Source organism: Callithrix jacchus, chromosome 15 (genome assembly GCF_049354715.1).
Source record: "Callithrix jacchus isolate 240 chromosome 15, calJac240_pri, whole genome shotgun sequence".
In the NCBI taxonomy this organism is placed as follows: domain Eukaryota; kingdom Metazoa; phylum Chordata; class Mammalia; order Primates; family Cebidae; genus Callithrix; species Callithrix jacchus.
The window spans coordinates 91,390,868-91,415,336 of record NC_133516.1 but is presented as its reverse complement, the minus strand read 5'-3'; the positions used below and the strand labels follow the sequence as shown (position 1 = coordinate 91,415,336).

General features: G+C 41.4%; 1 protein-coding gene, 1 long non-coding RNA gene and 1 pseudogene across 12 annotated transcripts in view; 1 reads left to right on the top strand and 2 right to left on the bottom strand.

Moving 5' to 3' along the window:
- The window catches only part of LOC103788426 (uncharacterized), a 144,695-nt gene that overhangs the window by 20,090 nt on the left and 100,136 nt on the right, over positions 1 to 24,469 (top strand). For 5 of the 10 annotated variants that reach the window (XR_013527695.1, XR_013527694.1, XR_013527697.1 and 2 more), the window contains exon 3: positions 4,613 to 4,705. The exons of 3 other annotated variants lie outside the window; for them this stretch is intronic. This is a non-coding gene — a long non-coding RNA (uncharacterized LOC103788426). Of the gene's footprint in view, positions 1 to 4,612; positions 4,706 to 5,180; positions 6,742 to 24,469 lie in introns of those variants that run through there. 2 more of the 10 variants (XR_004734402.3, XR_614344.5) reach the window with 1 other exon arrangement.
- Positions 7,436 to 8,474, bottom strand: LOC100395404 (vesicle transport through interaction with t-SNAREs homolog 1B pseudogene; annotated as a pseudogene).
- Positions 21,522 to 24,469, bottom strand: part of LOC100387073 (cell cycle control protein 50C) — a 30,451-nt gene continuing 27,503 nt past the window's right edge. Inside the window, exons 8-9 of one of the 2 annotated variants that reach the window (XM_078352212.1) lie at positions 23,921 to 24,103; positions 21,522 to 22,304 (exon numbers count right to left, since the gene is read on the bottom strand). In XM_078352212.1, the coding sequence (XP_078208338.1) occupies positions 22,072 to 22,304; positions 23,921 to 24,103 (416 nt within the window). In that variant the 3' untranslated portion in view covers positions 21,522 to 22,071. Of the gene's footprint in view, positions 22,305 to 23,035; positions 24,104 to 24,469 lie in introns of those variants that run through there. The other variant, XM_035274887.3, reaches the window with a different exon arrangement.

Sequence of the window (24,469 nt, the reverse complement as noted above, 5' to 3'; positions counted from 1 at the left end):
ACCCATACACATCTCCTGAGATCATACATAATCTTAAAGACAATAATAAGGTCATAATTACACCTAACATATACAACTATCCTTTGTACAACTGAAAACTTACTAATCCCCAACCCAAGTGCTATTACATAAAGTTAACAATACTTAAATGCTGATATGAAGTCAATAAATCTTATGTCACATGATAAAGGAAAAGGAAATAAAATATTTTCTTAGTACAAGTGTATACATACACAAACAGGTTTTTAACAAAAGAAGGAGGAAATACTTATGACAGTCCTCATTTCTGCAGCTGGTCACATGGTTGTAGCTGGTATTGATGACTCTCTTCTACTACCCATTCTGTATTCCTTTGTCTTCAACACTTCAGCAAGCACCTCAGCAGGTCGTGGGTTTTTTTTTCCTGATGGAGTGACCCAAGCCTTCATTCCTGAAGGGCCTGGGTCATTTGTAGTCCTTCCTAAATTGGGCTGTTGTAGTTTCCCATTGACCTTAATCACAGGGCATGGTAATACTAAGAAACATCCTAATGGATCTCCTGTATTCCATGCATACTCTTCCTTACCTCTGTTGTGGAGTAGTAGACTGATTTCACCTTGATAGTCCAGGTCAGTCACCCCAGGCAACACTGTAACTCCCTTCTTAGACTGTTGACTTAAAGGTAGGAGGAGCCCAAAGTGTCCTGGTGGCAACCTTAACTTCCAGTTTAATGGAATCGTTGCTGTCTCACCTGTTGGCAGTGTTCCTCCCTCTGGAACTGAGACCTCTAGGCCAGCAAAACTAATGTTGTGGTAACCGGAAGCAACAGTTTTGCTAGTGGGTCACTAGGGGTGATGGTGAGTGATGCCACTTCCACTTCCACCACTTGATTCCCGAGCCTGTGAAGCCTGGCTATGGGAGAAACAGTACCATATATTGGATGCTGATTCAGAGCATACATGGCCTTCTGAAGAACTTTGCCCCAGCCCTGCAAAGTATTGTCACCTAGTTGGCATTGTAATTTTGACTTCAAAAGGCCATTCTACTATTCTATCAATCCAACTGCCTCAGAATGATGGGGAACATGGCAAGACCAGTGAATTTCATAAGTATGAGCCCAGTGCCACACTTCTTTAGCTGTAAAGTGCCTTGGTCAGAGGCAATGTTGTGTGGAATACCATGATGGTGGATAAGGCATTCCCTGAGTCCATGGATGCCCTGAGTCCCTGAGTCTTGGCAGAAGCATCGCATGCAGTATAGGCAAACCCATATCCAGACTAAGGGTCTATTCCAGTGAGGACAAACCTCTGCCCTTTCCATTATGAAAGAGGTCCAATAAAATCAACCTGTCGCCAGGTAGCTGGCTGATCACCCTGAGGATTGGTGCCATATCGAGGGCTCAGTGTTGGTCTCTGCTGCTGGCAAATTGGGCACTCAGAAGGGGCCATAGTCAGGTTAGCCTCAGTGAGTGCGAGGCTCATGTTGCTGAGCCCGTGAATAACCTCCATCCCTGCCACCATGGCCACTTTGTTTATGAGCCCATTAGCAGTGGCAAGGGTGGCTGGGGAAAGAGGTTGAGTGGTGTCCACAGAACAGGTCATGCTATCCACTTGATTATTAAAATCCTTCTCTGCTGAGGTCATCTGTTGATGAGCACTTACATGGGATACAAATATCTTCACAGTTTTTGACTAAGAGAAGTCCATCCACATACTTCTTCCCCAAATTTCTTTGTCACCAATTTTCCAATCATGCTTTTTCAAAGTCCCTAACTCTCCAGCCAAATCATTGGCTACAGTTCATGAATCAGTATATAATCACACACCTGGCCATTTCTCCTTCCATGCAAAGTGCACAACCAGGTGCACTGCTAGAAGTTCTCTCCACTGGGAAGATTTCCCTTCACTGCTGTCCTTCAGGGATGTCGTAGAAAGGGGCTGCAGTGTTGCAGCTGTCCACTCTCAGGTGGTGCCTGCATATCATGCAGAAGCACCTGTGAACCAGGCTCTAGTCTTCTCTTCCTCTGTTAACTCATCATGGGGAACTCCCCATGAGGCCATCAGTGCAGGCTTGGGGAGAGAAGGCAGAGTGGCAGGAGTAGAGACCATGCCATTTGAATCACTTCCTCATGTAATTTACTTGTGCCTATGTGACCTGCTCGAGCCCAATCATGTATACCACTTCCATTTGATGATGGAATGCTGCTGTGCATGACCCACTTAATGGCTAGATGGGTCAGAAAGCACTCAGCTTATGACAGGCAGTTCAGGTCACATGGTGACTTGATGACCCATAGTCAAATGTTCACTTTCCACCAAAGCCCAGTAACAGGCCAAGAGCTATCTCTCAAAAGGAAAGTAGTTATTTTCAGAAGATGGCAGGGCCTTGCTCCAAAATCCTAGAGGCCTCCACTGTGATTCTCACCTCAGGCCTCACCTATGGAGGCCTGCCAGGGGCTCCAAACAGCATCCCTATCTGCCATTGACACCTCAAGCACCTGGAAATTGATTGAGGGGCCATGATTCTCTGTTTTTATAATTCAAATTAGTATTTTTTCCATTCAACCTAGAAGTTTCCTGCTTATATAAATTAAGTAGGAATGCAGTAGGCTTCCTATTAATTTCACTTTGAGAAACACCATGACTGATTAGCTAATGCCAGAGCTTGACATGTGTCAGACTGTTCTGATTGCTGCTTTGCCTCTGTTGTCCATTACAGTAGCTCTGCCCATCTTGTCTGTGACAATTGAGTACTGCCACGTGGCCCCTGCCGCCTCAGCATTCAATTATTCCCACTGTGTTCACATTTTACAGTTTAGTGACTGTGGTTCCCACTGTTAGATCTGACATACAGAGAAGAGCAAGTACAGGGTTCTTCAAAAATGCAGGTGAATCTATTTTGCAAGGCATTAATGAAGGGTATATTTTCTGGACCCTCCCAGCTGGGATGAGTAGGTTTAAAGTGACTAACCCACTCCACCATCCCAATCTCCCTAAGTCTTTGGATCCCTTCCTCTACATTAAACAAAGGGAGATCAGGCGTTTCCTCCTCACTCACAGTGGGCCATCTTTTAATCCACATTTCAGCTAACCAAGCAAATAAACTATTAGAACCTTTTTTAACTCATCGAGCTGCAACATTAAATGCAGATATATATAATAGGATATATATGTATATACAGTACATATCTATATAATAATATCTATGTAATATGTATAATATATACATATCTATATAATAGCTACATATATAAAGGGGAGTTTATTAGGTAATATTAACTCACATGTTCACAAGGTCCCACAATAGGCTGTCTGTAAGCTGAGGAGCAAGGAAGCCGTTCCGAGTACCAGAGCTATAGAACTTGGAGTCTGATGTTCAAGGATAGGAAGCATCCAGCACGGGAGAAAGATACAGACTGAGAGGCTAAGCCAGTCTAGCCTTTTCACAGCTTTCTGCCCCCTTTATGTGTGCTGGCAGCTGCTTAGATGGTGCTCACCCAGATTAAGGGTAGGTCTGCCTTCCCCAGCCCACTGACTCAAATGTTCATCTCCGTTGGCAGCACCCTCACAGACACACCCAGGATCAATAGTTTACATCCTTCAATCCAATCAAGTTGGCACTCAGTATTAATCATCACACAATTGTTTAATTTTTTTTGAACTTTTTTTTTTTTTGAGACAGAGTCTGACTCTGTCACCCAGGCTGGATTGCAGTGGGGTGACTATAGCTCACCGTAGCCTAGAACTCCTAGGCTCAAGGGATCCTCCTGCCTTAGCCTTCCTAGGAGCTGGACTACTGGTGTGTTCCATCATGCGTGGCTAATTTTTTATTTTTTTAAATTTTATTTTTTCAGCTCTTTCTCTACAGGGGATAAGACTGACTCAGGGCAATCTTAGAAGATTTGAGGCTCTGTATCTGCTTCTGAAGCCAGGAGTTCATCATTTTCTTTTGACACAAAAGTCTTGCTATGTTGCCCAGTCTGGTCTGAAACTACTGGTTTCAAATAGTCCTTCCTCCTTGGCTTCCCACGTGCTGGGATTACAGGCATGTGTCACTGCATCTGGTCCCAAAACATCTTGACATGATTTTACTTATTATTGGCTTTTCAGTAACAAAAGAGATATTTTAAATAATAGAATGTTCAGGGCACAGTGGCTCATACCTATAATCCCAGCACTTTGAGAGGTCAAGGCAGGAGGATCTCTTGAAGCTGGGAGTTCAAGACCAGGACCCTGTCTTCTTCCAACAGAAGGCTGTTTTATCTATACTAAAAATTGGTTGTTTAGTGTAGCCACTTTCATCCGTTATGTTAGCTAGATCTTCTGCATAACTTACTGAGCTTCTGCATCAGCACTTCCTGCTTTACCTTGCACTTCTATATTCTGGAAATGGCCCCTTCCCTTTCCCTTCCTTTTTCTTTCTCTCTCTCTCTCTCTCTTTCTTTCTTTCCTTCTCTCTTTCTTTTTTGAGACCAGTGTCTGTCTCTGTCACTCAAGCTGGAATGCAGTGGCATAATCTCAGCTCATTGCAACCTCCCAGGCTCAAGCCATCCTCCCACCTCAGCCTCTTGAGTAGTTGGAACTACAGGCATGTGCCACCACATCCAGCTAATTTTTCATTTTTATTTTTGTAGAGATGAAGTCTCACCACGTTACCCAGACTGGTCTCAAACTCCTGGGCTGAAGCAATCTGCCTGCCTCAGCCTCCCAAAGTGCTGAGATTACAGGTATGAGCCACCGTGCCTGGTGGCTTCTTTTCTTAACCCTCATGAACCAACCTGTGCTAGCTTCCAGCTTTTCTTCTGCAGTTTCCTTGCCTTTCTCAGCCTTAGAAAATTGAAGAGAGTTAGGACCTTGCTCTGGATTAGGTTTTGGCTTAAGGGAATGTTGTAGCTGGTTTGAGCATCTATCAAGACCACTAAAACTTTCTTCCTATCAGCAGTAAGACTTATATTTTATCATTCGTGTGTTCACCAGAGGAGCACTTTTAACTTCCTTTAAGAACTTTTCCCTTGCATTCGCAACTTGGCTAACTGGCACAAGAGGCCTAGCTTTCAGCGTATCTCTGCTTTCAATATGCCTTCCTCGCTAAGCTTAATCATTTCTAGCTTTTGATTTAAAGTAAGAAACGTGTAACTCTCCCTTTTGCTTGAACACTTAAGAGTTATTAACTGGCCTAACTTCATTATTGTTTTGTCTCAGAGAATTGGGAGGCCTGAGAAGAGGAAGCGAGACAGGGCAATGGCTAACTGGTGGAGCAGATGGAACACACGCAACATTTATCAAGTTCACTGTCATATGGGCATGGTTTGTGTTGCCCCAAAGCAACTACAATAGTAACATCAAAAATCGCTGATCACAGATCATCATAACAGATACAATGATAATGAACAAGTGTGATGTACATGATATCATTGTTTGATACAATAATAATGAAAAAGTTTGACCAAAAGGTGACGCAGAGACACAAAGTGAGCAAATGCTGTTGGAAAAATGGCACTGATAGACTTGTTCTGTGCAGAGCTGCCACAAACCTTCGATTTATAAAAAGTGCAGTATCTGCTAATGTCAATAAAGTGGAATGCATTGAAACTAGTTATCCCTGTATTTATCGCTAATTAAAAAACACAAAAATACAACTATAACCACAATACGATTATCACACCAAATTAACGGTAACTGCTAATAGCATCTAACTCCTAGTCTATTTAAGTATCTCTGTTGATCTGATGTCTCATAATCCTTTCTAAACCCATAATACTATTGGCTACAGGCTGTCCGCAACAGACATCTTTTCTCTTACATTCTCTTTATTCCTATACTTCTTAGGAACTGAGGGACCAGGTTTTTTTAAACAATATACCAGCTTCTCTAGAGGCTTTGACTTGGGCTGCTGACAGATAAATCTTTATTAAATCTTTGAAATGATATTATTCAAGAGACACACAAGGGAGATGAGTGATGAGAAGAGGAGGTGCTGTTAGGAAAGTGGCCCCAGGACATTAGATTTATCACAGAATCCTTTCCGTCAGTTAATCTTTTCCATTTTAGTGTCAGAGAGGATATCTGACCCCGTGGAATTAGGAGTTGTTTCCTACTTTTGCCAGACTGCTAAGGCCAGTGAATATTCAAGTGAAACCTTATCCAAATCTGGGGCTCTGCTGAGCACTGAGGACCCTCTGTCTGAGTTACTGCTCCTGAAATCTTCACACAGCTGTCTTTGGAGAGAGAAATATAGGGGCCAAGTATCTTGGATGAGCTGCAGTCAGTTTTCCAGGGATGTGGTTGATCGCAGAAAATACACAGCTAATTTATAAGACACTAGGAAGGCAGCTGCCTTGAGGATAACATATTGAGGATTCCAGAGGTCAAAAACTGACCTTGGTCCATATTGGAAACTCTCACTAGTGTGAACCAAAGAAGCCTACATGAAGCTATAGGCCATCTAAAAACCCCTGATGATGCAAAAGAGGTCAAAGATGAACATCTTAAAATGCAGACTGTTTCTGTATTGGCTGAGAGACTGATGGTATCTCATCTGGCTAGAAGGAAGTCAGGGAGTCAGGAACTCCTTCCTACTGCTAATACTAGTCCTGATCCTAGGATTTAACCAGTATTTTCAGTTTAACAAATATATGCATATATGTGTGTGTGTGTGTGTGTGTGTACATATACACACACACGGAATAAATTCTTATGGAAGAAAAGGATTGTTTTCATGGTCTTTGAGTCCATAGAAGCCAATAAACCACATTAAACACAGCCTCAGATTATCTGTCTTCTTTCTTTTTAATGCCTCTGCAAGATCATGCATTATCTCATAGGATTGGTATGTGACAGATTCTATTTTGAGTTTTCCGATGATTCCTTTTTTTAGTTTTTCTGGGAACCAGAGTTCAGAAGAAACTGTACAACTGGGAGTTGCCCCCAGTTTACTAGATCTTGCAGTCCTAGTTTCAAAGAGGTCAGTGTCTTTTTTAAGGGCCATGTGGAGGCTCCATGTATTTAAGAGAAAGAATTCCTTGTGCCAAAAAGTGGTCTACACAGCATCCTTGACAGAGTTCTGTTCAGTGATGTAGTGACATAAGATGTCTCTGGCTGAAGAACTTTTTGAGTGCTTGAATAATGGGACCATTTTCGTGAACCCAATAAACCCAAGTTAATAAAACTCTCCACTGATATGAAGACAATTCATTCCCAATGAAACTAGCAAGACAGGAACCTCACACAGACAAGCATGCTGTCCTAACTTTTCCAAAGACGCTGCAGCTTTCAGCTGTAGCCATCATCATGCCATCTTCTTTACTGATACTTGGCTTGTTCAAATGCTTGGTGCACTTGTAATTACCCACTCAAAAAGGGTTTTTCATATCTGCCATTCCAAACTCCAGGCATGGCATGTTGATCTTGAGTGTGTGTGTGTGGGGTGGGGGTGGGGGATTAAAGTAGTAAATAGTTAAGCTTTACATTTAAAAATGGTTAAAGTGGTAAGTACATAAATTTATCACTTTAACCATTTCTTTTAATGAAGTCATAAACAGCATTTATTACCTTGGTATATCATACTGGTCTCATTGCTGCTCCCTCACATTTAAGCGGCTTTCCATCTTTCCTCCCTCCTCCCACAGTCTGGCTGTGCAGTGCATCCCAGGACTGTTAGCCCACAGCAGCAGTATGCTTATTCCCTCCAGATCCCTAACATCATGCATCCATAAGGTCTCGTCCACAAACCCTTCCCTACAGGAAGTTCAATGGTTGCCAAAGAATTTGTAGTAAACCCAGCCTCTCACAATGGCGAGCTCCAGTAGGATAATGATGGAAAGCAGCAGCTTGTTGGTTGTCACTTTTCTGGACATTGAGCACAGAATCTTTTGACTTTTGCTCAAGTTTTCGCTTGTGTTTACCAGTCTACTCTTGGTGCATTCTAACTGGTCTCGTTGTTCCCCCACCTCTTCTATAAATCATAGAGCCAATCTGGTCAGTCTCCATGGCAATCCAATGAGAACGTTCAATACTTTGGGTGGCCAAGTTCAGGCTTTCAGTGCCTTGCGGAAGCATTGCCCTTTGAGACTGTAGCTGATTCATATGCTCGTTCTCTACGACATCTGTGCCGTATTTCATGTCTCCTCAGCCTCCAGGTGTGGCTGTCAAATGTGTACTTCTCACCTCCAGGTGGAGTTTGGCAAATGCTTCTGGTGGTTTCAAAGCTTTGACATATCATGTGGTTATGGAAAGAGGGGTGCATAACGTAGCTCATCCTCCATCTCTGCCAGCGTTTGTTTCATTTGCTTCCTATTGCTTTTCATCAAAATCCCTGATCAGCTTCTCTTTGGTCCCCGCCATCCTGCTGGGGCACCCTTGTAGGTCTTCATGGAGGCCGCAGAAGAGGCGGAGGCGGCCATAGAGATTGGGCGCTGGGCCCTCTGCTCTCCTGGAGGGCAGCCTCCGAGCCCCGCGGCCATCACTGCTACCGCCTCGCTGCCAATGCCCAGGACCACGTTAACCATTTTTAAGTGCAGAGTTCAGTGACATTAAGTATATTCACATGGTTGTACAATCATTACCTTTTCCACCTTCAAACTCTTTTCAGCTTGCAAAACTGAAGCTTTATCCATTAAACAGCTCCTCATTCTCCCTTCCCTCTGCCCCTGGTGATAATCTCAGTTCCACTTTCTGTCTTTGAATTTTACTACTCTAGGTACCTCATATAAGTGGCATTGTATAGTATTTGTTTTTACTATTTTATAGTATTTTGTTTTATTTCACGTAGCATTATGTTCTTAAGGTTCATCCATGTTGTAGCACATGTTAGAATTTCCTTCTTCTGAAGGCTGAATCATAGTCTATTGTATGTACATGTCCCATTTTGTTTATCCAGTCATCTCTCAGTGCATACTTGAGTTGTGTCTACCTTTGAGCTGTAATAAATAATGCTGCTGTGAACCTGAGCAAGTATATACCTACGGGTGAAATTGATGAATAATAAATATGGTAGTTCCATTTTTAAGTTTTTGAGGAACTGTTATACTGTTTTCCCTAATGACTACACCATTTTACATTCCTATCAGCAATGCACAAGGGTTCCAATTACTCTACATCTTTGCCAAAAGTTGTGATATCCTGCTTTTTTTTAAAAAAAACAACAATCATCCTAGCTGGGCGCAGTGGCTCACGCCTGTAATCCCAGCACTTTTGAAGGCTGAGGTGGGTGGATCATGAGGTCAGGAGATGGAGACCATCCTGGCTAACATGGTGAAACCCCATCTCTACTAAAAATATTTTTTAAAAAAAATTAGCCAGGTGTGGTGGCATGCGCCTGTAGTCCCAGCTACTAGGGAGCTGAGGAAGGATAATTGCTTGCACCTGGGAGGTGGAGGTTGCAGTGAGCTGAGATCATGCCACTGCACTCCATCCTGGGCAATGGAGCGAGACTCCATCTCAAAAAATAAATAAATAAATAACACTCATCCTAATTGGCATGAAATTATGTGTAATTGTGATTTTGATTTGTATTTGTCTAATCATTAGATGTTGACCATCTTTTCATGTGTTTATTGGCCATAAAATCTCTTTGGAGATTTTTCTTCAAGTCCTTTTGCTCATTTTCAACTGGGTGTTTTGGTGTTTTGTTGTTTGAATTTTATTTTATTTTTATTTTTTATTTATTTATTTTTTTGAGACGGAGTTTCGCTCTTTTTACCCAGGCTGGAGTGCAATGGCGCAATCTCGGCTCACCGCAACCTCCACCTCCTGGGTTCAAGCAATTCTCCTGCCTCAGCCTCCTGAGTAGCTGGGATTACAGGCACGTGCCACCATGCCCAGCTAATTTTTTGCATTTTTAGTAGAAATGGGGTTTCACCATGCTGGCCAGGATGGTCTCGATCTGTTGACCTCGTGATCCACCCGCCGCGGCCTCCCAAAGTGCTGGGATTACAGGCGGGAGCCACTGTTGTTTGAATTTTAAAAACAGATTCTGGATAATAATCAGATGCATGATTTATCAGATACATGGTTTGTGAATATTTTCTCCCATTCTGTGAGTTGTGTTTTTACTCAGTTGATAGTGTCTTTTTTTTTTCCTTCACCATTGGTCATATTTCAGAGGCAGAGGATTTATTTGAGTAGAGGTAGAAGTAGTCATGAAGCAGACCTGAACTTTACCATGAATAGGCAGCTGGATTTTCTTTTTTAATTTTTGCTATTTTGCTATTTTATTTTCAAGGTCTCTTTCAGTCATGCAAGAGTCAATTGAAGTATTGCTATAGCGACTGCTTTTACGATGAAGAATGACCAATTTACCTTGAAAAAAGCTTATGAAAATCTCTAAAATATCATGCCAGAGGCTGATTTGTCTTAGTAATAATTCTGCTTTTGTGATGTGGTTTTATTTAAAGAAAATAGAACTTCATATTTGTTTGTCATTATAGAATAAATGTGGACTTGAATAGTAACTGAAATTGTTTGAGGCAATGGGATATGAAATGGATATTTCTAGTGCAATTTATAAGCAATATGGTTTACAAAAGGTCATGGAAAAGTATCCAGGAACGTAATAATTGCTAGTATGTATTGAGCCCTTTCTAAATGTCATTTACTCTGACACTAAGTGCTTTGGGTGCGTTTCTCACCTTTCTAGCATTTCTGTGAGATGGATATCATAGTTCCCCTTCATCCGTGGTTTTCAGTTTCCATGGTTCCTGTTACCTGAGGTCAACTGTGGTCTGAAAATATTAATAAAAAATTCCAGAGATAATTCATAAGTTTTAAATGCAGGCCGTTTTAAGTAGTGTGACAAAATCTTGGGCCATCCTGCTTTATCCCTCTGGGCTGTGAACCATCCCTTTGTCCAGCATCGCCACGCTGTCCATGCCACCCACCCATTAGTGACAGTGATGTAGGAGCCCTCTAGGTTATCAGATTGACTGTTGCAGTGTCACAGTGACTGTGTTCAAGTAACCCTTATTTTACTTAATAATCACCTCAAAGTACAAAGGTCGTGATGCTGGCAATTCGGATATGCCAAAGAGAAGGTGTAAAGTGCTTCCTTTAAATGAAAAGCTGAATGTTCTAAACTAAAGAAAGAAAAATAGTATGCTGAGGTTGCTGAGATCCACAGTAAAAATTTTATCCGTTTTTATCATGAAAAGAGAAAGAGAAATGTGTGCCAGTTTTGCTGTTGTACCTCAGACTGCAAAAGTTATGGCCACAGTATGTGAACAGTGCTTGCTTACGATGGAAAAGGCATTAAATCTGTGGGTGGAAGACATTAACTGAAACATGTTCCAAGTGACAGCAATTGGGTCCAGGACTATCTGTGGTCTCAGGCATCCATGCGGGTTTTGGAACATGTGCCATGCAGATAAGGAGGACTATTATACTTTGCTGTTGTTTCCTTTTAAAACTGGGTTAGTGAGAAATAACTTCTTCAAGGTCACATCGTTTGTATAATAAATGGCAGGGTCGGGATTTGAACTTGGGCAGTCTGTGCTGAGACCCCAGGGGTTTAATCACTGTGCTTTCCTACCTCATCCTGATTCCTCAAGGCAGGAATCTTATTTTTTTCTCCACCTCCTTGGCTTAAGCAATTCTCCTGCCTCAGCCTCCCAAGCAGCTGGGATTCCCAGCTAATTTTTTTGTATTTTTAGTAGAGACAGGATTTCACTGTTGCGCAGGCTGGTCTTGAACTCCTGGCGGCAAGTGATCCACCTGCCTTGGCCTCCCAAAGTGCTGGGATTACAGGTGTGAGCCACCATGTCTGGCTGGGAGTATTTTTCAAAATTTAAATTGCTGAGGTTAAGCACTTCCCTCAATTTGACATTAACTGAATTTTGTCTGAAAATGCAGCAAGTCAATTTTCACAAATGGATACATTTAAATTATGTCATATAGAATTGCAGAATTTACCTCAAGCACTCCTTGCTGTTGGCCCAATCACTATCTCAGAAGTATTGAAGGATGAGGGTCTCTCCAAATGCGGCAAGTACACGTAAAATATTTTGTATCCTTTGGAGATTGTATCTTGTCTCAGTAGGTGAAAAGTAATTAAAGTTACAGTTTATTTTATCTCTGTAGGGAGAATTTGTTTGACTGAACAATATATAAATTTTGAATTCAAATCCACTTTCAAGAAGAATGTAAATTCTTAAAAGTAGAAATGAGATTGTAAGGATAATGGAAAATTTATAGCATAATCAATGTAATATTGTTTTGTCCTCAAAAAATACTGCACATTTCATCTATTCATTGTTTTGGAAATCATTAATGGTTTTGTTTGTTTGAGAGTTGCAGGTGGTCATTATTTTGAAATTCTAGCATTTTGGGTTATAATGAGGGAAGCGCTTTTATAGCTGTTGCCCGCAAGAAAATGACACCATCATTCATGTTCACCACAGGGAGTCAGGCTCAGTATACATCTTGTTTCATTGAACCTGTGTAGTGGATTGAATCCACTTTGTTGAGAGTGATGATAGTCTCTTTTGATGCACAAGATTTTAAAATTATAATAATATCCAGTTTGTCTATTTTTTCTTTTCTTGCTTCTGCCTTTAGTGTTATGTCCAAGAAATCGTTGCCATATCCAATGTAGTGAAGCTTTTACCAGAGTTTTCTCGTTTTATATCTTATGTTTAGATACATTGTGAGATAATTTTTGCATATGGTATAAGGTAAGGATCCAAATTCTTTTTTTTTTCTTCTTTTTTTTTGCATGTGGAGATCCAGTTTTCCTGATGTCATTTGTTGAAATCACCACTGAATGGTTTTGGCCCTTGTCACAAATTATTTGATCATATATGCCAGAGTTTATGGATTCTGTATCATATTCAATTGGTTTATATGTCTGTCTTTATGCCAGTATCACACTGTGTTAATTACTATAGCTTTTTAGTAAGTTTTAAAGTCAGGAATGTGAGACTTCCAATTTTGTTCTTTTTTTAGATTGTTTTGGTTATTTGGGGTTCCTTATGAATTTTGAAATAGATTTTTCCATTATTGCAAAAATAAAGCCATTGAGATGCTGATAGGCATTGCATTGAATCTGTAGATTGCTTTGGGTAGTATTAATATCTTAATAATATTAAGCCTTTCAATCCATAACATTGAACTTCTTTCCACTTATTGATGTCTTCTTTAATTTCTTTCAGCAACATTTTATAGTTTTCAATGTAAAAGTCTTTCACCTTATTTTTAGCTTTATTCCAAATTATTATTTATATATATTTATATATGTGTCTCTATTATTATATGTGTGTGTGAGTGTGTGTGTGTGTGTGTGAGTGTGTGTGTGTGTATGTGTGTATGTGTGTGTATATATATATATATATATATATATATATATATATTTTTTTTTTTTTTTTTTTTAGATAGGATCTTGCTCGATTGCCCAGGCTGGAGTGCAGTGGCATTGTCATGGCTCACTGCAGCTTCAACCTCCTGGGCTCAAGCAGTCCCCCCACTTTAGCCTCCTGAGTAGACAGGACCACAGTAGTGTGCCGCCACCACCACCGTGCCCAGCAAATTTTTTTTTTTTTTGACAGTATCTCACTTGTTTCCCAGGCTGGAATGCAGTGGCATGATCTTGGCTCACTGCAACCTCCACCTCCCAAGCTCAAGCGATTCTTGTGCCTCTGCCTTCCAAGTAGCTGGGACTACAGGCATGCACTACCATGCCTGGCTAATTTTTGTAGTTTTAGTAGAGATGGAGTTTCATCATGTTGGCTAGGATGGTCTCAAACTCTTGATCTCAAGGGATCTGTCTGCCTTGCCCTCCCAAAATGCTGAGTTACAATATGAGCCACCATGCCTGGCCCCTCAGCTAATTTTTTAAATTTTATGTAGAGACAAGGTATCTCTATATTGCTCAGGCTTGTCTTGAACTCCCAGGCTTCAACTCCCAAACTGTTGGAATTATAGGTGTGAGCCACCACACCTGGACCCCCAATTGTTTTTTTATGCTGTTGTAAGTTGAATGGTTGTCCGAATATTCTTTTGGGATTGTTCATCATTAGTGTAGAGAAACACAACTGATTTCTGCATGTCGATTTTTTATTTTGCAACTCTGCTGGATTTATTAGTTCAAACAGTTTTTTTCAGTGAGCTCTTTAGGCTGCTCTACATATAAGATCTTGTCACCTGCAAACAGAGTAGTTTTACCTCTTTCCAGTTCAGATGCTGTTATTTCTTTTTCTTCCCTAATTGCTCTGGCTAGGACTTCTAGTACTATGTTGATTAGAAGTGGTGAAAGTGGATATCTTTTTCTTGCTCTATTACCTTTGTCTTGTGCCTGATCTTAGAGGAAACACTTTCAGCCTTTCACTGTTGACTATGATGTTTGCTATGTGATTGATACTTCAGGGAACAAACATGTATAGATTGGCGTAACTACAGGTGCAATCAGGATACAGAGCAATTCTATCACTTCCCAAAAAACTCCTGCATGCCATCTCTTTATTGTCACATCCTCCTCCTACCTTGAACCTCTGGCAACCACTAATCTTCTTTATTGTCATAGTTTTGTCTTTTTGAAAATGTCATGTAGTATGTAATGTGTTATGTCTGTGACTAAAAACTTAAGTGTGACTGATGATTTTGCTAAGAACCATTTTGAGCAGCATCCTTATTTTTCTGCAGAACTGTCCCAAACTGTGAACCTGATATCATTATCATAGTTAGAGGTCATAATCAAAGGTTCATATGTTAGATTGGCTGCACAGTACTGGCCTCTAAACTTGTATGTGTCTCTGTCTTCTCAGTGGAGGAGGGTGTTGGCCAAATTCTAAGGCTACCGGTCGATGACTGGGATTAAGCTTTTAGCACCTATGCCACAAGAAATAATAGAAAATAAGGTTATCGTCTGTGGTACATGGTCGTTTCATGACCATCATGTGTTATCTATACATGAAGGACAGTGAGGAGGAAATTTAGGATGCTAAAAACTAAAGGGCTGTACAAGGTATTTTTTCAGAGAGGTTATAAAGCCACTCTCTTTGGTTTCTACTCTAGTGGTCAATGAATTAATTTTACTGATTTGTTGGATGAAACAAAGTTAGTAAAATGGAAATAGGCGTATTGTGTCTATTAGAATGCTTTCGACTGCATGTAATAGAATATCCATCTAAAAGTGACTGAAATAATGAGGAGGTTTATTATTTCACACAAAAGACATCCAGAGGTAGGTGGTTCTAGGGCTCAATCAGTGGTCTCAACAATGTCATGAAGAATGAAACTGTTTCCATCCTCCATTCCACTGCCCTCACATGGAGACTTTTGGTCTCCTTCTTGCAAGATGGCTGCTGTAGCTCCAGCTGCTAGGTCCTTAGACAATTGCATTGGTATGTAGGAAGCCAGAGGCAGCTCAGGTGATGAGAGAGCTCTCTCTTCTCATGTGTGCTTGTTTTGTCTTGAAGGAAAACTATTTCCCAAATCCCCCCACAGACTTAGTGTTATGTCCTGTAGTCAGAACTGGGTCGCTTGGTCATCTGTTAACATGAAGGCAAAGTGGGTCTCTAGCATTTAAGTCATGTGATGTGGGCTGGGACAGGAGGGATGGAAGGTGAGGGAAGTGACTCCTGGAGAGGCAACAGATTTGCCTCACCCCATTGTGAGGATTAAATGCAGTAATGTGGGTAAAGCACCTCTAATTGGGCTGGCACATAAAGGGCTCAATCCTCATTAATTCTTTTTGTTTCCTGTTTCCCTTCTCCCTTTCAGTTTTCTTTCCTCATTTTTCACCTTTAGGAGAAATACGGAAATCCAAAAGTTTTGCCTACTTTTCCTGGATAAAGGCTCTGCTTGCCTCTCCCACCCTTGCCTACTTTTTGGAGTTCTGCAGCTCGAGTTTCCACACACCAGTTGGGACCTCCTGGACCTCTCAAAAGTCCCTGACCTTAGACTGAATAATACATTTTTCTGGCTGGTCCATAGATGTCAATTAGAGACATAAAACTGAGAAATCCTAATAAAGAAAAAAAAGTATTTAATTATTACAATGTTAGCCTCTACTAGAAAATCATCTATTTCAGTGGAGTGAAGCTCTTTCCATACAAAAAAGGAGCAAAAGGCGCCCCCGTCTGCGCCTGTCTGTACTGCCTGCTGGCTCTGAGCACCATAAGATGTTTCTTGCCATTAGAGCAATGATTTCAATTTTTCCATTCCAAATGTGGTGAAAACGAATAAGAAAACTGAATCCTGCCTCTGAAAGCAGGATGCAGGTTCCACAGTAATCAAAAAAGGAAGATTCATTATTAGACAATATTTCACTCCCCAGACTTTGAAAGTTTCTACATTTGTCAGAATAGCTCTGAATCACTTCGCAGCCACCACAAGATTAGAATGGAGATATTGCACAAGCCTGACTCTTTGCAGTTAAGTTTTTCCCCTTCTAAATGAGCTGCTCTTGCTACTCTCTGAGTCGCTGCAATGAAGATCTCATAATTTCATCTCCTTCTCTTCTAATCATTTTACCAGATAGCCATTTTAAGGGAAGGGCAGACATGCAGATTTTTTTAAAGGGGCCATAACATACCCCAAAATGCATATAATTAAGAAGTGCTAATGAAACATCGACACTGTCGCCAGGTAAAGGAAAATAAAGCTTTTAGGAACCTGCTTAGTAGTGAGAAATACTTCAAAAGGCCACATTTCTATTTGCCAAACCAAAGCGGAGTTAACAATGGAATCGTGAGACAGTCCTAACGAATGTGACCCTGGGCTGAATGCCTTAGTGACTCCCAGGCTCCAAGAAGCCCCCTTCTGAGACATGGGCTTCCCTGTTTCTCACCCAGTGGAGAAGCCAGCAGAAATCTGCTGTGCAGTCCTATCACCTGTGAACATCCAGAGACAACAGTGTTGACAACCACAGGCCACGGCACTGTGTGATTGTTGGACACATTGCAGACGAAAACCACCAGCAGCTGTCCGAAGCTGGTTTTCTCTTATTAAAATTTAGTTAATAAAGCCTGTACCATGAAACAAACCAGATGAAAACCCAGGCTTCATCCAGAAAGGCTTATTGTAGGCTGGGAGAGATACTGTTTTGTCCAAATCAGTAGGTTTCTATCAATTTGAACACCTCTACATGGACTTAGGAGCTCTGGGAGAACCCAGGGGGAGTTGGAAGCCTGCTACAGCCCCGTGAGGGCATTACCTTTTCTGTCTTTGCTGGGGATGGTGGGGGAAGAGACTGACATACAGGAAACCGAGGGGAACCTATGTGTGTGAGGGCATGGAATCATGCACAAGCATGTGGGCTGAGTGCAAGTGGATTCAAAAGGGCACAAAGATTGGTATGAGATGATTAGTGCCTTCAAAACACAGGCCCCAGGTGGCTCATTTTGGTATCCTCAACATTGTGAACTTGTCACACAAGGTAGGGATTTTAACAAGTAAATTTCAAATAAAGGTCAAGTCTACACTTTCATTCACCCATAATTTCATCCTACCCGATTTTATACTTACTGCCTTTGCCCTTGCACTTAAAATATACACCAAAATAAAAGTGCCTCAAAACCCCAATGAGTTTCTAAACAGTCACACACTGACAAACACACACACTGACACGCTCAGAGTCTCTCGTTGATTCTTGTTCTCTCTCAATCTCACGCTCACTTTATATCTCCTCCATCTCCACACTGTTGCAAAGAGTTGGAGAAAAAGTAGAATAGCACTTCTTTTTCAGTTTTTCTAAATTTTCACCAACCAGTTCACAAAAGCACAAGGATGAAGAATTAGAAAAGTGGAGGGATGGCCTGGAGCAGTGGCTTACACTTGTAATTCTAACACTTTGGGAAGTCGAGGCAGGAGGATCACTTGAGCCCAGGAGTTCGAGACCAGCCTAAGCAACATAGACCCAATCTCTACTAAAAAAAACTAGCTGGGTATGGTGGTGGATACCTGTAGTCCCAGCTACTCAGGAGGCTGAGGTGGGAGGATTGTTTGAGTCTGGGAGGTCAAAGCTGCAGTGAGCTATGATTGCACCACTGCACTCCGTCCTGAGTGACAGAGTGAGACCTGCCTCAAAAAAAAAAAAAAAAAAAGTGGAGGTAGGTGACAATAGCAAGATGATGAGAGGGGGAAGAGGAGAGAAAGAATAGATGAGAAAGAAAATCAGAAAAGTCAAGCTTCCCATTGTGGGTAGGGAGTGAATTGTGAATGATGATGCTTTTCCCCTACTGAGGTTAAGGAATATGGCTGCCAGATTGTACAGAAGAGTGGGAGTCCTGCAAAGATAAACTGCTTTGGATGCATTGACTTGTGGAGAAGCAGCAAAAAAGAGTGGAACAATCTCCATTCTGTCATAAATTCTGGCTATGCATTTTTCTTGAAGGGTTTAGCTTCTTATGGATATGACTTGTGTTTTCGGATAGGTCCTTTTCATTAAGCTGGCTCTAGCATAAAGTTAAACGACATGCTTTGTTGGGAAAACGTTGGACCACTTGGTGGATGCAGATGCCTTCCTGGCAGATGTGCTGGTTAATTTTTTATGTCAACTTGGCTGGGCCATGGGGCATCCTGATATTTGGTCAATCATTATTCTAGATGTTTCTGTGAAGGTATTTTTGGTAAGATTTGCACTTAAATCAGTGGACTTCAAGTAAAGCAGATGGCCCTCTATAATGTGGGTGGGTCTCATCTAATCCACTGAAAGCCTAAATAGAGCAAAAGGCTGACTTCAGAGCAAGAGGGAACTGCCTGTAGACTTCATCTATAACATCGGCTCTTCCTGCTTGTCCAGCAGACTGCCTTGGACTTGAACTGCAACTCTTTCCTGAGAGGCCTCTCCTGTCAGATTTTGGACTTGGCCAGCCTCGACAATTTCTTAAAATCAATCAATCAATCTATCCATCCATCCGTCCGTCCGTCCGTCCGTCTGTCCATCCATCCATCCATCTGTACACACTTTATTGATTCTGTTTCTCTGTAGAACCCTAACTAATCCAGCATCCCATAAGCTGACAAGCAATGTTTAGATGTAACAAATGTGCTCATGCCTTTCCGAACCAGCACCATAACTGAGGCGTGTGAACTCGGAGGCCATGAGCCCAGGATTGTAAGTCTGTAGGCCTGGGTTATGTGTGAGCCTTGTTGCTTCCAAGTTCTCTGCTCTGGATAGATTATCTAAGCTCCAGAAACAATTACACAGATGACCAAAACATTGCCAACCTCCGATATGTTCATTTTCTATCGCCATTGTAACAAATTACCATACCCTCCGTGCTTGAAACAAGGTAAATGTATTCTCTTACATCTCTGCAGATCAAATCAGAGTGTCAGCAGAGCATCTGAAGGCTTCAGGGAAGAATCTGTTTCTTGCTTTTTTCAGTTTCTGGAGACCACTTACGTTCTTTGGGTCATGGCCACTTCCTCGCCTCACTCCAACCTCCTGTTTCTGCTGCTGCATCTCCTGCTACTCCATTTATCTCCTGCCTCCCTCTTATAAGGCCCTTGTGATTGCAGTGGACCCATCCAAATCACCCAGGACCATTCCTTATAGCAGTGTCCTTAATCATATCTGCAGAGTCTCTTTGGACATTTAATACAACATTTACACATTCCGGGGATTAGGATGTGGACATGGTTGGTGGTGGACAAGGGGAATTATTCTATCTCCACACCTGGTCAGAGGTAATTGGTTACAGATGGAAGGTAAGATAGGGGAATGATTCTAAGGTACTTAAAACTATCTTATCTTTTAGAAAAGCATTTGATTATGTGACAAATGCAGAAAGTTGCAACAAAGAAATGCTTCCTTGGTGCCTAAAGAGATGAATGTGTGTTGGTACTGTATTTTTATTTAACAATGGCAATTCTGCTCCTAGAAGCATCAGAATAAAGCTTCTCCCATCTCTAAAAACTTAACATAAAAATGTCTTAAAAAGGATAATATTGTGGTTAGCTAGGTACACAAATCTGTGGGGCTTCATGTCCTGACAGATTCACTAAGTATTCCATATAGTCTGTCAGGGACCTTTGGCAGGAAGTAAAGCCTTTTAAGAGAGACCCTGAGAACCTTCCTCAAAACATTAACTCAAGTATCATAAATCTACTTCATCATTTGTATTCTTGAACATGTCATCCCAATATAAGTTCTAGAATTGTTGTGCCTTCAACATGCTGAGTAGTTTTTGACAATCAGTCATTTTCAACGCTTCCCTCTTGGCCAAATGGATAAATCTAGGGAAGATTCTGGCCTTTCTTTTTGGTGCTTGGCTGTATTTTGAGTGCTCGGGACATTGCCATAACCTTTGGTCTGTTCTTAGCAGAGAAAACAAGATTTAACTCTGTAGAAAGGGGAGAACATTGAAAAAACTCAGTTTTCAAAAATCATCATGATTCTCAACTTAGTTCAAAAATTATTGGGATAGCTATAACAACTTCAGGCCAGGTATGGTGGCTCACACCTGCAATCCCAGCACTTTGGAAGGTGGAGGCGGGCGGATCACTTGAGGTCAAGAGTTTGAGACCAGCCTGGCCAACATGGTAAAACTCTGTCTCTATTAAAATTACAAGACTTAGGCCAGGCCCAGTGGCTTAAGCCTGTAATCCCAGCACTTTGGGAGGGTGATGTGAATGGATCACCTGCAGTCAAGAGTTTGAGAGCAGCCTGGCCAACAGAGTGAAAGCTGTCTCTACTAAAAAGACAAAAATTAACCAGGTGTGGTGGCACATGCCTGTAATCCCAGTTACTCGGGAGGCCAAGGCAGGAGAATTGCTTGAAACCAGGAGGCGGAGGTTGCAGTGAGCCGAGATCACACCACTGCACTCCAGCCTGGGTAACAGAGTGAGATTCGCTCTCAAATAAATAAGTAAATAAAATAAAATAACAAAAATTAGCCAGGCATGGTGGCCACTCCTGTAATCCCAGCTAATCGAGAGACTGAGGCAGAAGGATCATTTGAGCCTGGGAGGTGGAAGTTGCAGTGAGCCAAGATTTTGCCACTGCACTCCAACTTGGGTGATGGGGTGAGACTCCATCTCAAAAAAAAAAAAAAAGAAAGAAAAAAAGAACATTTCTTTTGTTTTTTTAAATATATATTTTATTGTGTTTTAGGTTTGGGGGTACATGTGAAGAACATGCAAGATTGTTGCATAGGTACACACATGGCAGTGTGTTTTGCTGCCTTCCTTCCCATCACCTATATCTGGCATTTCTCCCCATGTTATCCCTCCCCAACTCCCCCCGCCACTATCCCTCCCCTAGTTCCCCCGCACAGACCCCAGTGTGTGATGCTCCCCTCCCTGTTTCCATGTGTTCTCCTTGTTAAATACCTGCCTATGAGTGAGATCATGTGGTGTTTGATTTTCTGTTCTTATATTCATCCATGTCCCTACAAAGGACACGAACTCATCATTTTTTATGGCTGCATAGTATTCCATGGTGTATATGTGTAAACAGTGAAGATTCATGATTGGAGCCTGATCTGATGGTTAGGATTTACCTAATCTTCGGTACCCCAGGTTGCTTGCTCTTTTCTGGTGATGCACTCTTTTGCAGAGTTCACCTGCCTTCGGGCTCAAGGACTTCAAATAAATACTGGAGAATTGGTCTAGAGTTCAAGGGTGATTTATTCTCCCCATTCCAAGGACATTTTACTACATATAATTATGCCTCCCCTCTTCTCCTTCTTTTTAACTCTAAAGTTCTCTTCATTGTCTATTTGAAATTGATTTTGGTTCAGTCAGTTCTAGTTCCCATTGTTGAAACATCCCAGGCATTTCAAGCCCTTCAGATATCTTTGTTTCTGTTCACTGTCCTTTTTTGCTTCCTCCTTTTCTTTTTAAAGCTTGACTTTATTGATGGAAGAAGGACCTTTTCTTGCTTTTCAGCATCGTGTGAATTGCCATCATGGCAAAGGAGGCCAACCATGTCACAGCTCCTGTCACTGTGTAGGCAAGACCTAAGAAAAGGCTATTCCCCCCACACCATGTCAGGGTGGAAAGAACAACTGATTTTTCTCCCTGGAACCTGGTTACTGGAAAATCTAAGAAGACCTGTTAAGGATCTGTCTCAACACTTCACATTTTTAGTATTGCATATACTGAATATTAGGTTGACATGTAGAAAATTGCTTTTTTTTAACAGGTAAAAAATGGTTAATCACGCCTGTAATCCCAGCACTTTGGGAGGCTGAGGCAGGCAGATCATGAGGTCAAGAGATCGAGACCATGGTGAAACCCTGTCTCTACTAAAAAATACAAAAATTAGCTGGGCATGGTGGTGCATGCCTGTGGTCCCAGCTACTTGGGAGGCTGAGGCAGGAGAATTGCTTGAACCCGGGAAGTGGAGGTTGCAGTGAGCCGAGATCTCCCCACTGCACTCCAGCCTGGCATCTGTCTCAAAAAAAAAAAAAAGGTTAAATATTTACTCTCATATTGTACAACTTAATCTTTACCAAGCAGTACTCTGTATCTTGCCGGAATGAGAATAAAAACAAGCCTTCCCTCCACATAGTTGTAAGCTACAAAAGAGATTGTGACAAAGATCTAAATGACTTACAGACAACTGAAATAATGAGCAAATATATTTAATTTCCTTTGGCAAACTCAAGGAAATTAAAAGAATACAAACCTAAATTTTTATATATGTATCAGGAGACTCAGGGCAGGCTATAGTCCTTTATTTAATAGGCTAAGGTTTGCATTCCTACCTCAGGGAAAATTCTGCAAGGGAAGTGAAGAACAAACAAACAAAAAGGTCACAAAACATTTTTGGTGGTCGAACTAAAGGTGGTACATTCATCTGGGTTTTGAAAAGGCCAATATCCCCCACTGCTGGGGAGCAAGTGTTTGAAGTGGGTTTGCTATCGTTAGCATTTGGATGATGTCATTTTGATTATATATGTGGCCTGAGGTTTTTAAACATCTGGTGCCTTTTGTAAACCAAACTAATAAACAAAGAAAGGTTTCTCATAGCAACGGCACAGGACGGAGGCATTTCCCAGCAAAGCTATTAAAGGGCCTCAAGCCATTTGGCAATGTGCTATTTAAAGGCACAAGGGAAATTATTAGGAAACTAGTTCTCTCTTTTCTTTTCCATCAGAATTCCTCATTGTCACCAGCCTCCCAAGTAGCTGGGACTGTGCACCACCACACCTAGCTAACTTTTTGCACTTTTTGTAGAGACGGGGTTTCACAATGTTGCTCAGGCTGGTGACTTCCCTTTTCTTCTGAAAGCAGGAGATAAAACTCTCATGTGAAAAATGCCCTCTCTATACCAGGAGAAAATAAACTGTTTTTGAGACAGGGTCTGGCTCTGTTGCCTAAGTTGGAGTGCAGTGGTGCAATCCCTGCAGCCTCAACCTCCAGGACTCTAGTGATCCTCCCACCTCAGCCTTCCAAGTAGCTAGGACCACAGGTGTGTGCCACCACACCCAGCTAATTTTACAAAATTGTTTTATAAAGACAGGGGTCTCACTATGTTGCCTGGGCTGGTCTTGAACTCCTGGGCTCAAGCAATCCTCCCACCTTGACCTTCCAAAGTGTTGGGTTTACAGGCACGAGCCACTGTGCCTAGCTGAAAATAAACATGCTTATCGCCAGAGACAGAGCGTCGAGATTGAGACAAATCTCCAAAAAAAAAAAAAACCTTGTTAAACGAACCTTTGCTTCCTAGTTACATTTCTACAATTGCCATTCTTTGTTCAACCTAGTACAACAAGTACTTAGACTTGAGTTACTTCTTTGGGTCTCCATTTTTCTTGTAAGGGCTCACATGTAAATGTAAAAGCGTAAAATTCATATGCTTTTCTGTTGTTAATCTGTCAGTCCCGTGGAGAAGGACTAGGAGAATTTTATCATCCCTCACGTATTTTTTTTGTATACAGATTTGACTGGAAAATAGAAAAGCATAGAATGAGATAACTCAACAACCAATAGCCAGGTTTTCTATCTCCAGAAAGAAAATGGCTATAAAAGGATATTATAGGTTATGTTGAAACTATAATTACCAGCAGGCAAGCCTTCCTTAAAATGGTGTGTTTGATTGAGTCGACCATACAGTTTTTTGAAAGTGGGAAAGGCAGCTCCCGGCATCCACACAATGAAGTCTTCATTGAGGAAGCCATTGTTTCTTGGATCCTTTTCATCCAACTCATAGATAGGGTTGGGCCAGTTTGGGGGCTTTGTGGTTCCTGTGGGAAGAAAATAAGGGATATGATGGACAAAAAAAATCATCTATCTTCTTCTGTTTTCTTTAGAATGTAGAGAATGAAAGAACCTCTGCATTCTTGAGGAAATAGAAATAGAAATTACACTTTTTTAAAAAAGTGTGTATGTGTGTGTTATCTTAGTGAACAACCATGAAAAATAATGGCTTTAAAGATTCTAAGGAAATGATCATGATATTTTCATAAAGTTAAAAAAGAGCAGAATATTGGCCGGGTGCAGTGGCTCATGCCTGTAATCCCAACACTTTGGGAGGCCCAGGTGGGTGGATCACTTGAGGTCAGGAGGTCAAGACCAGCCTGGCCAATGTGGTGAAACCCTGTTTCTACAAA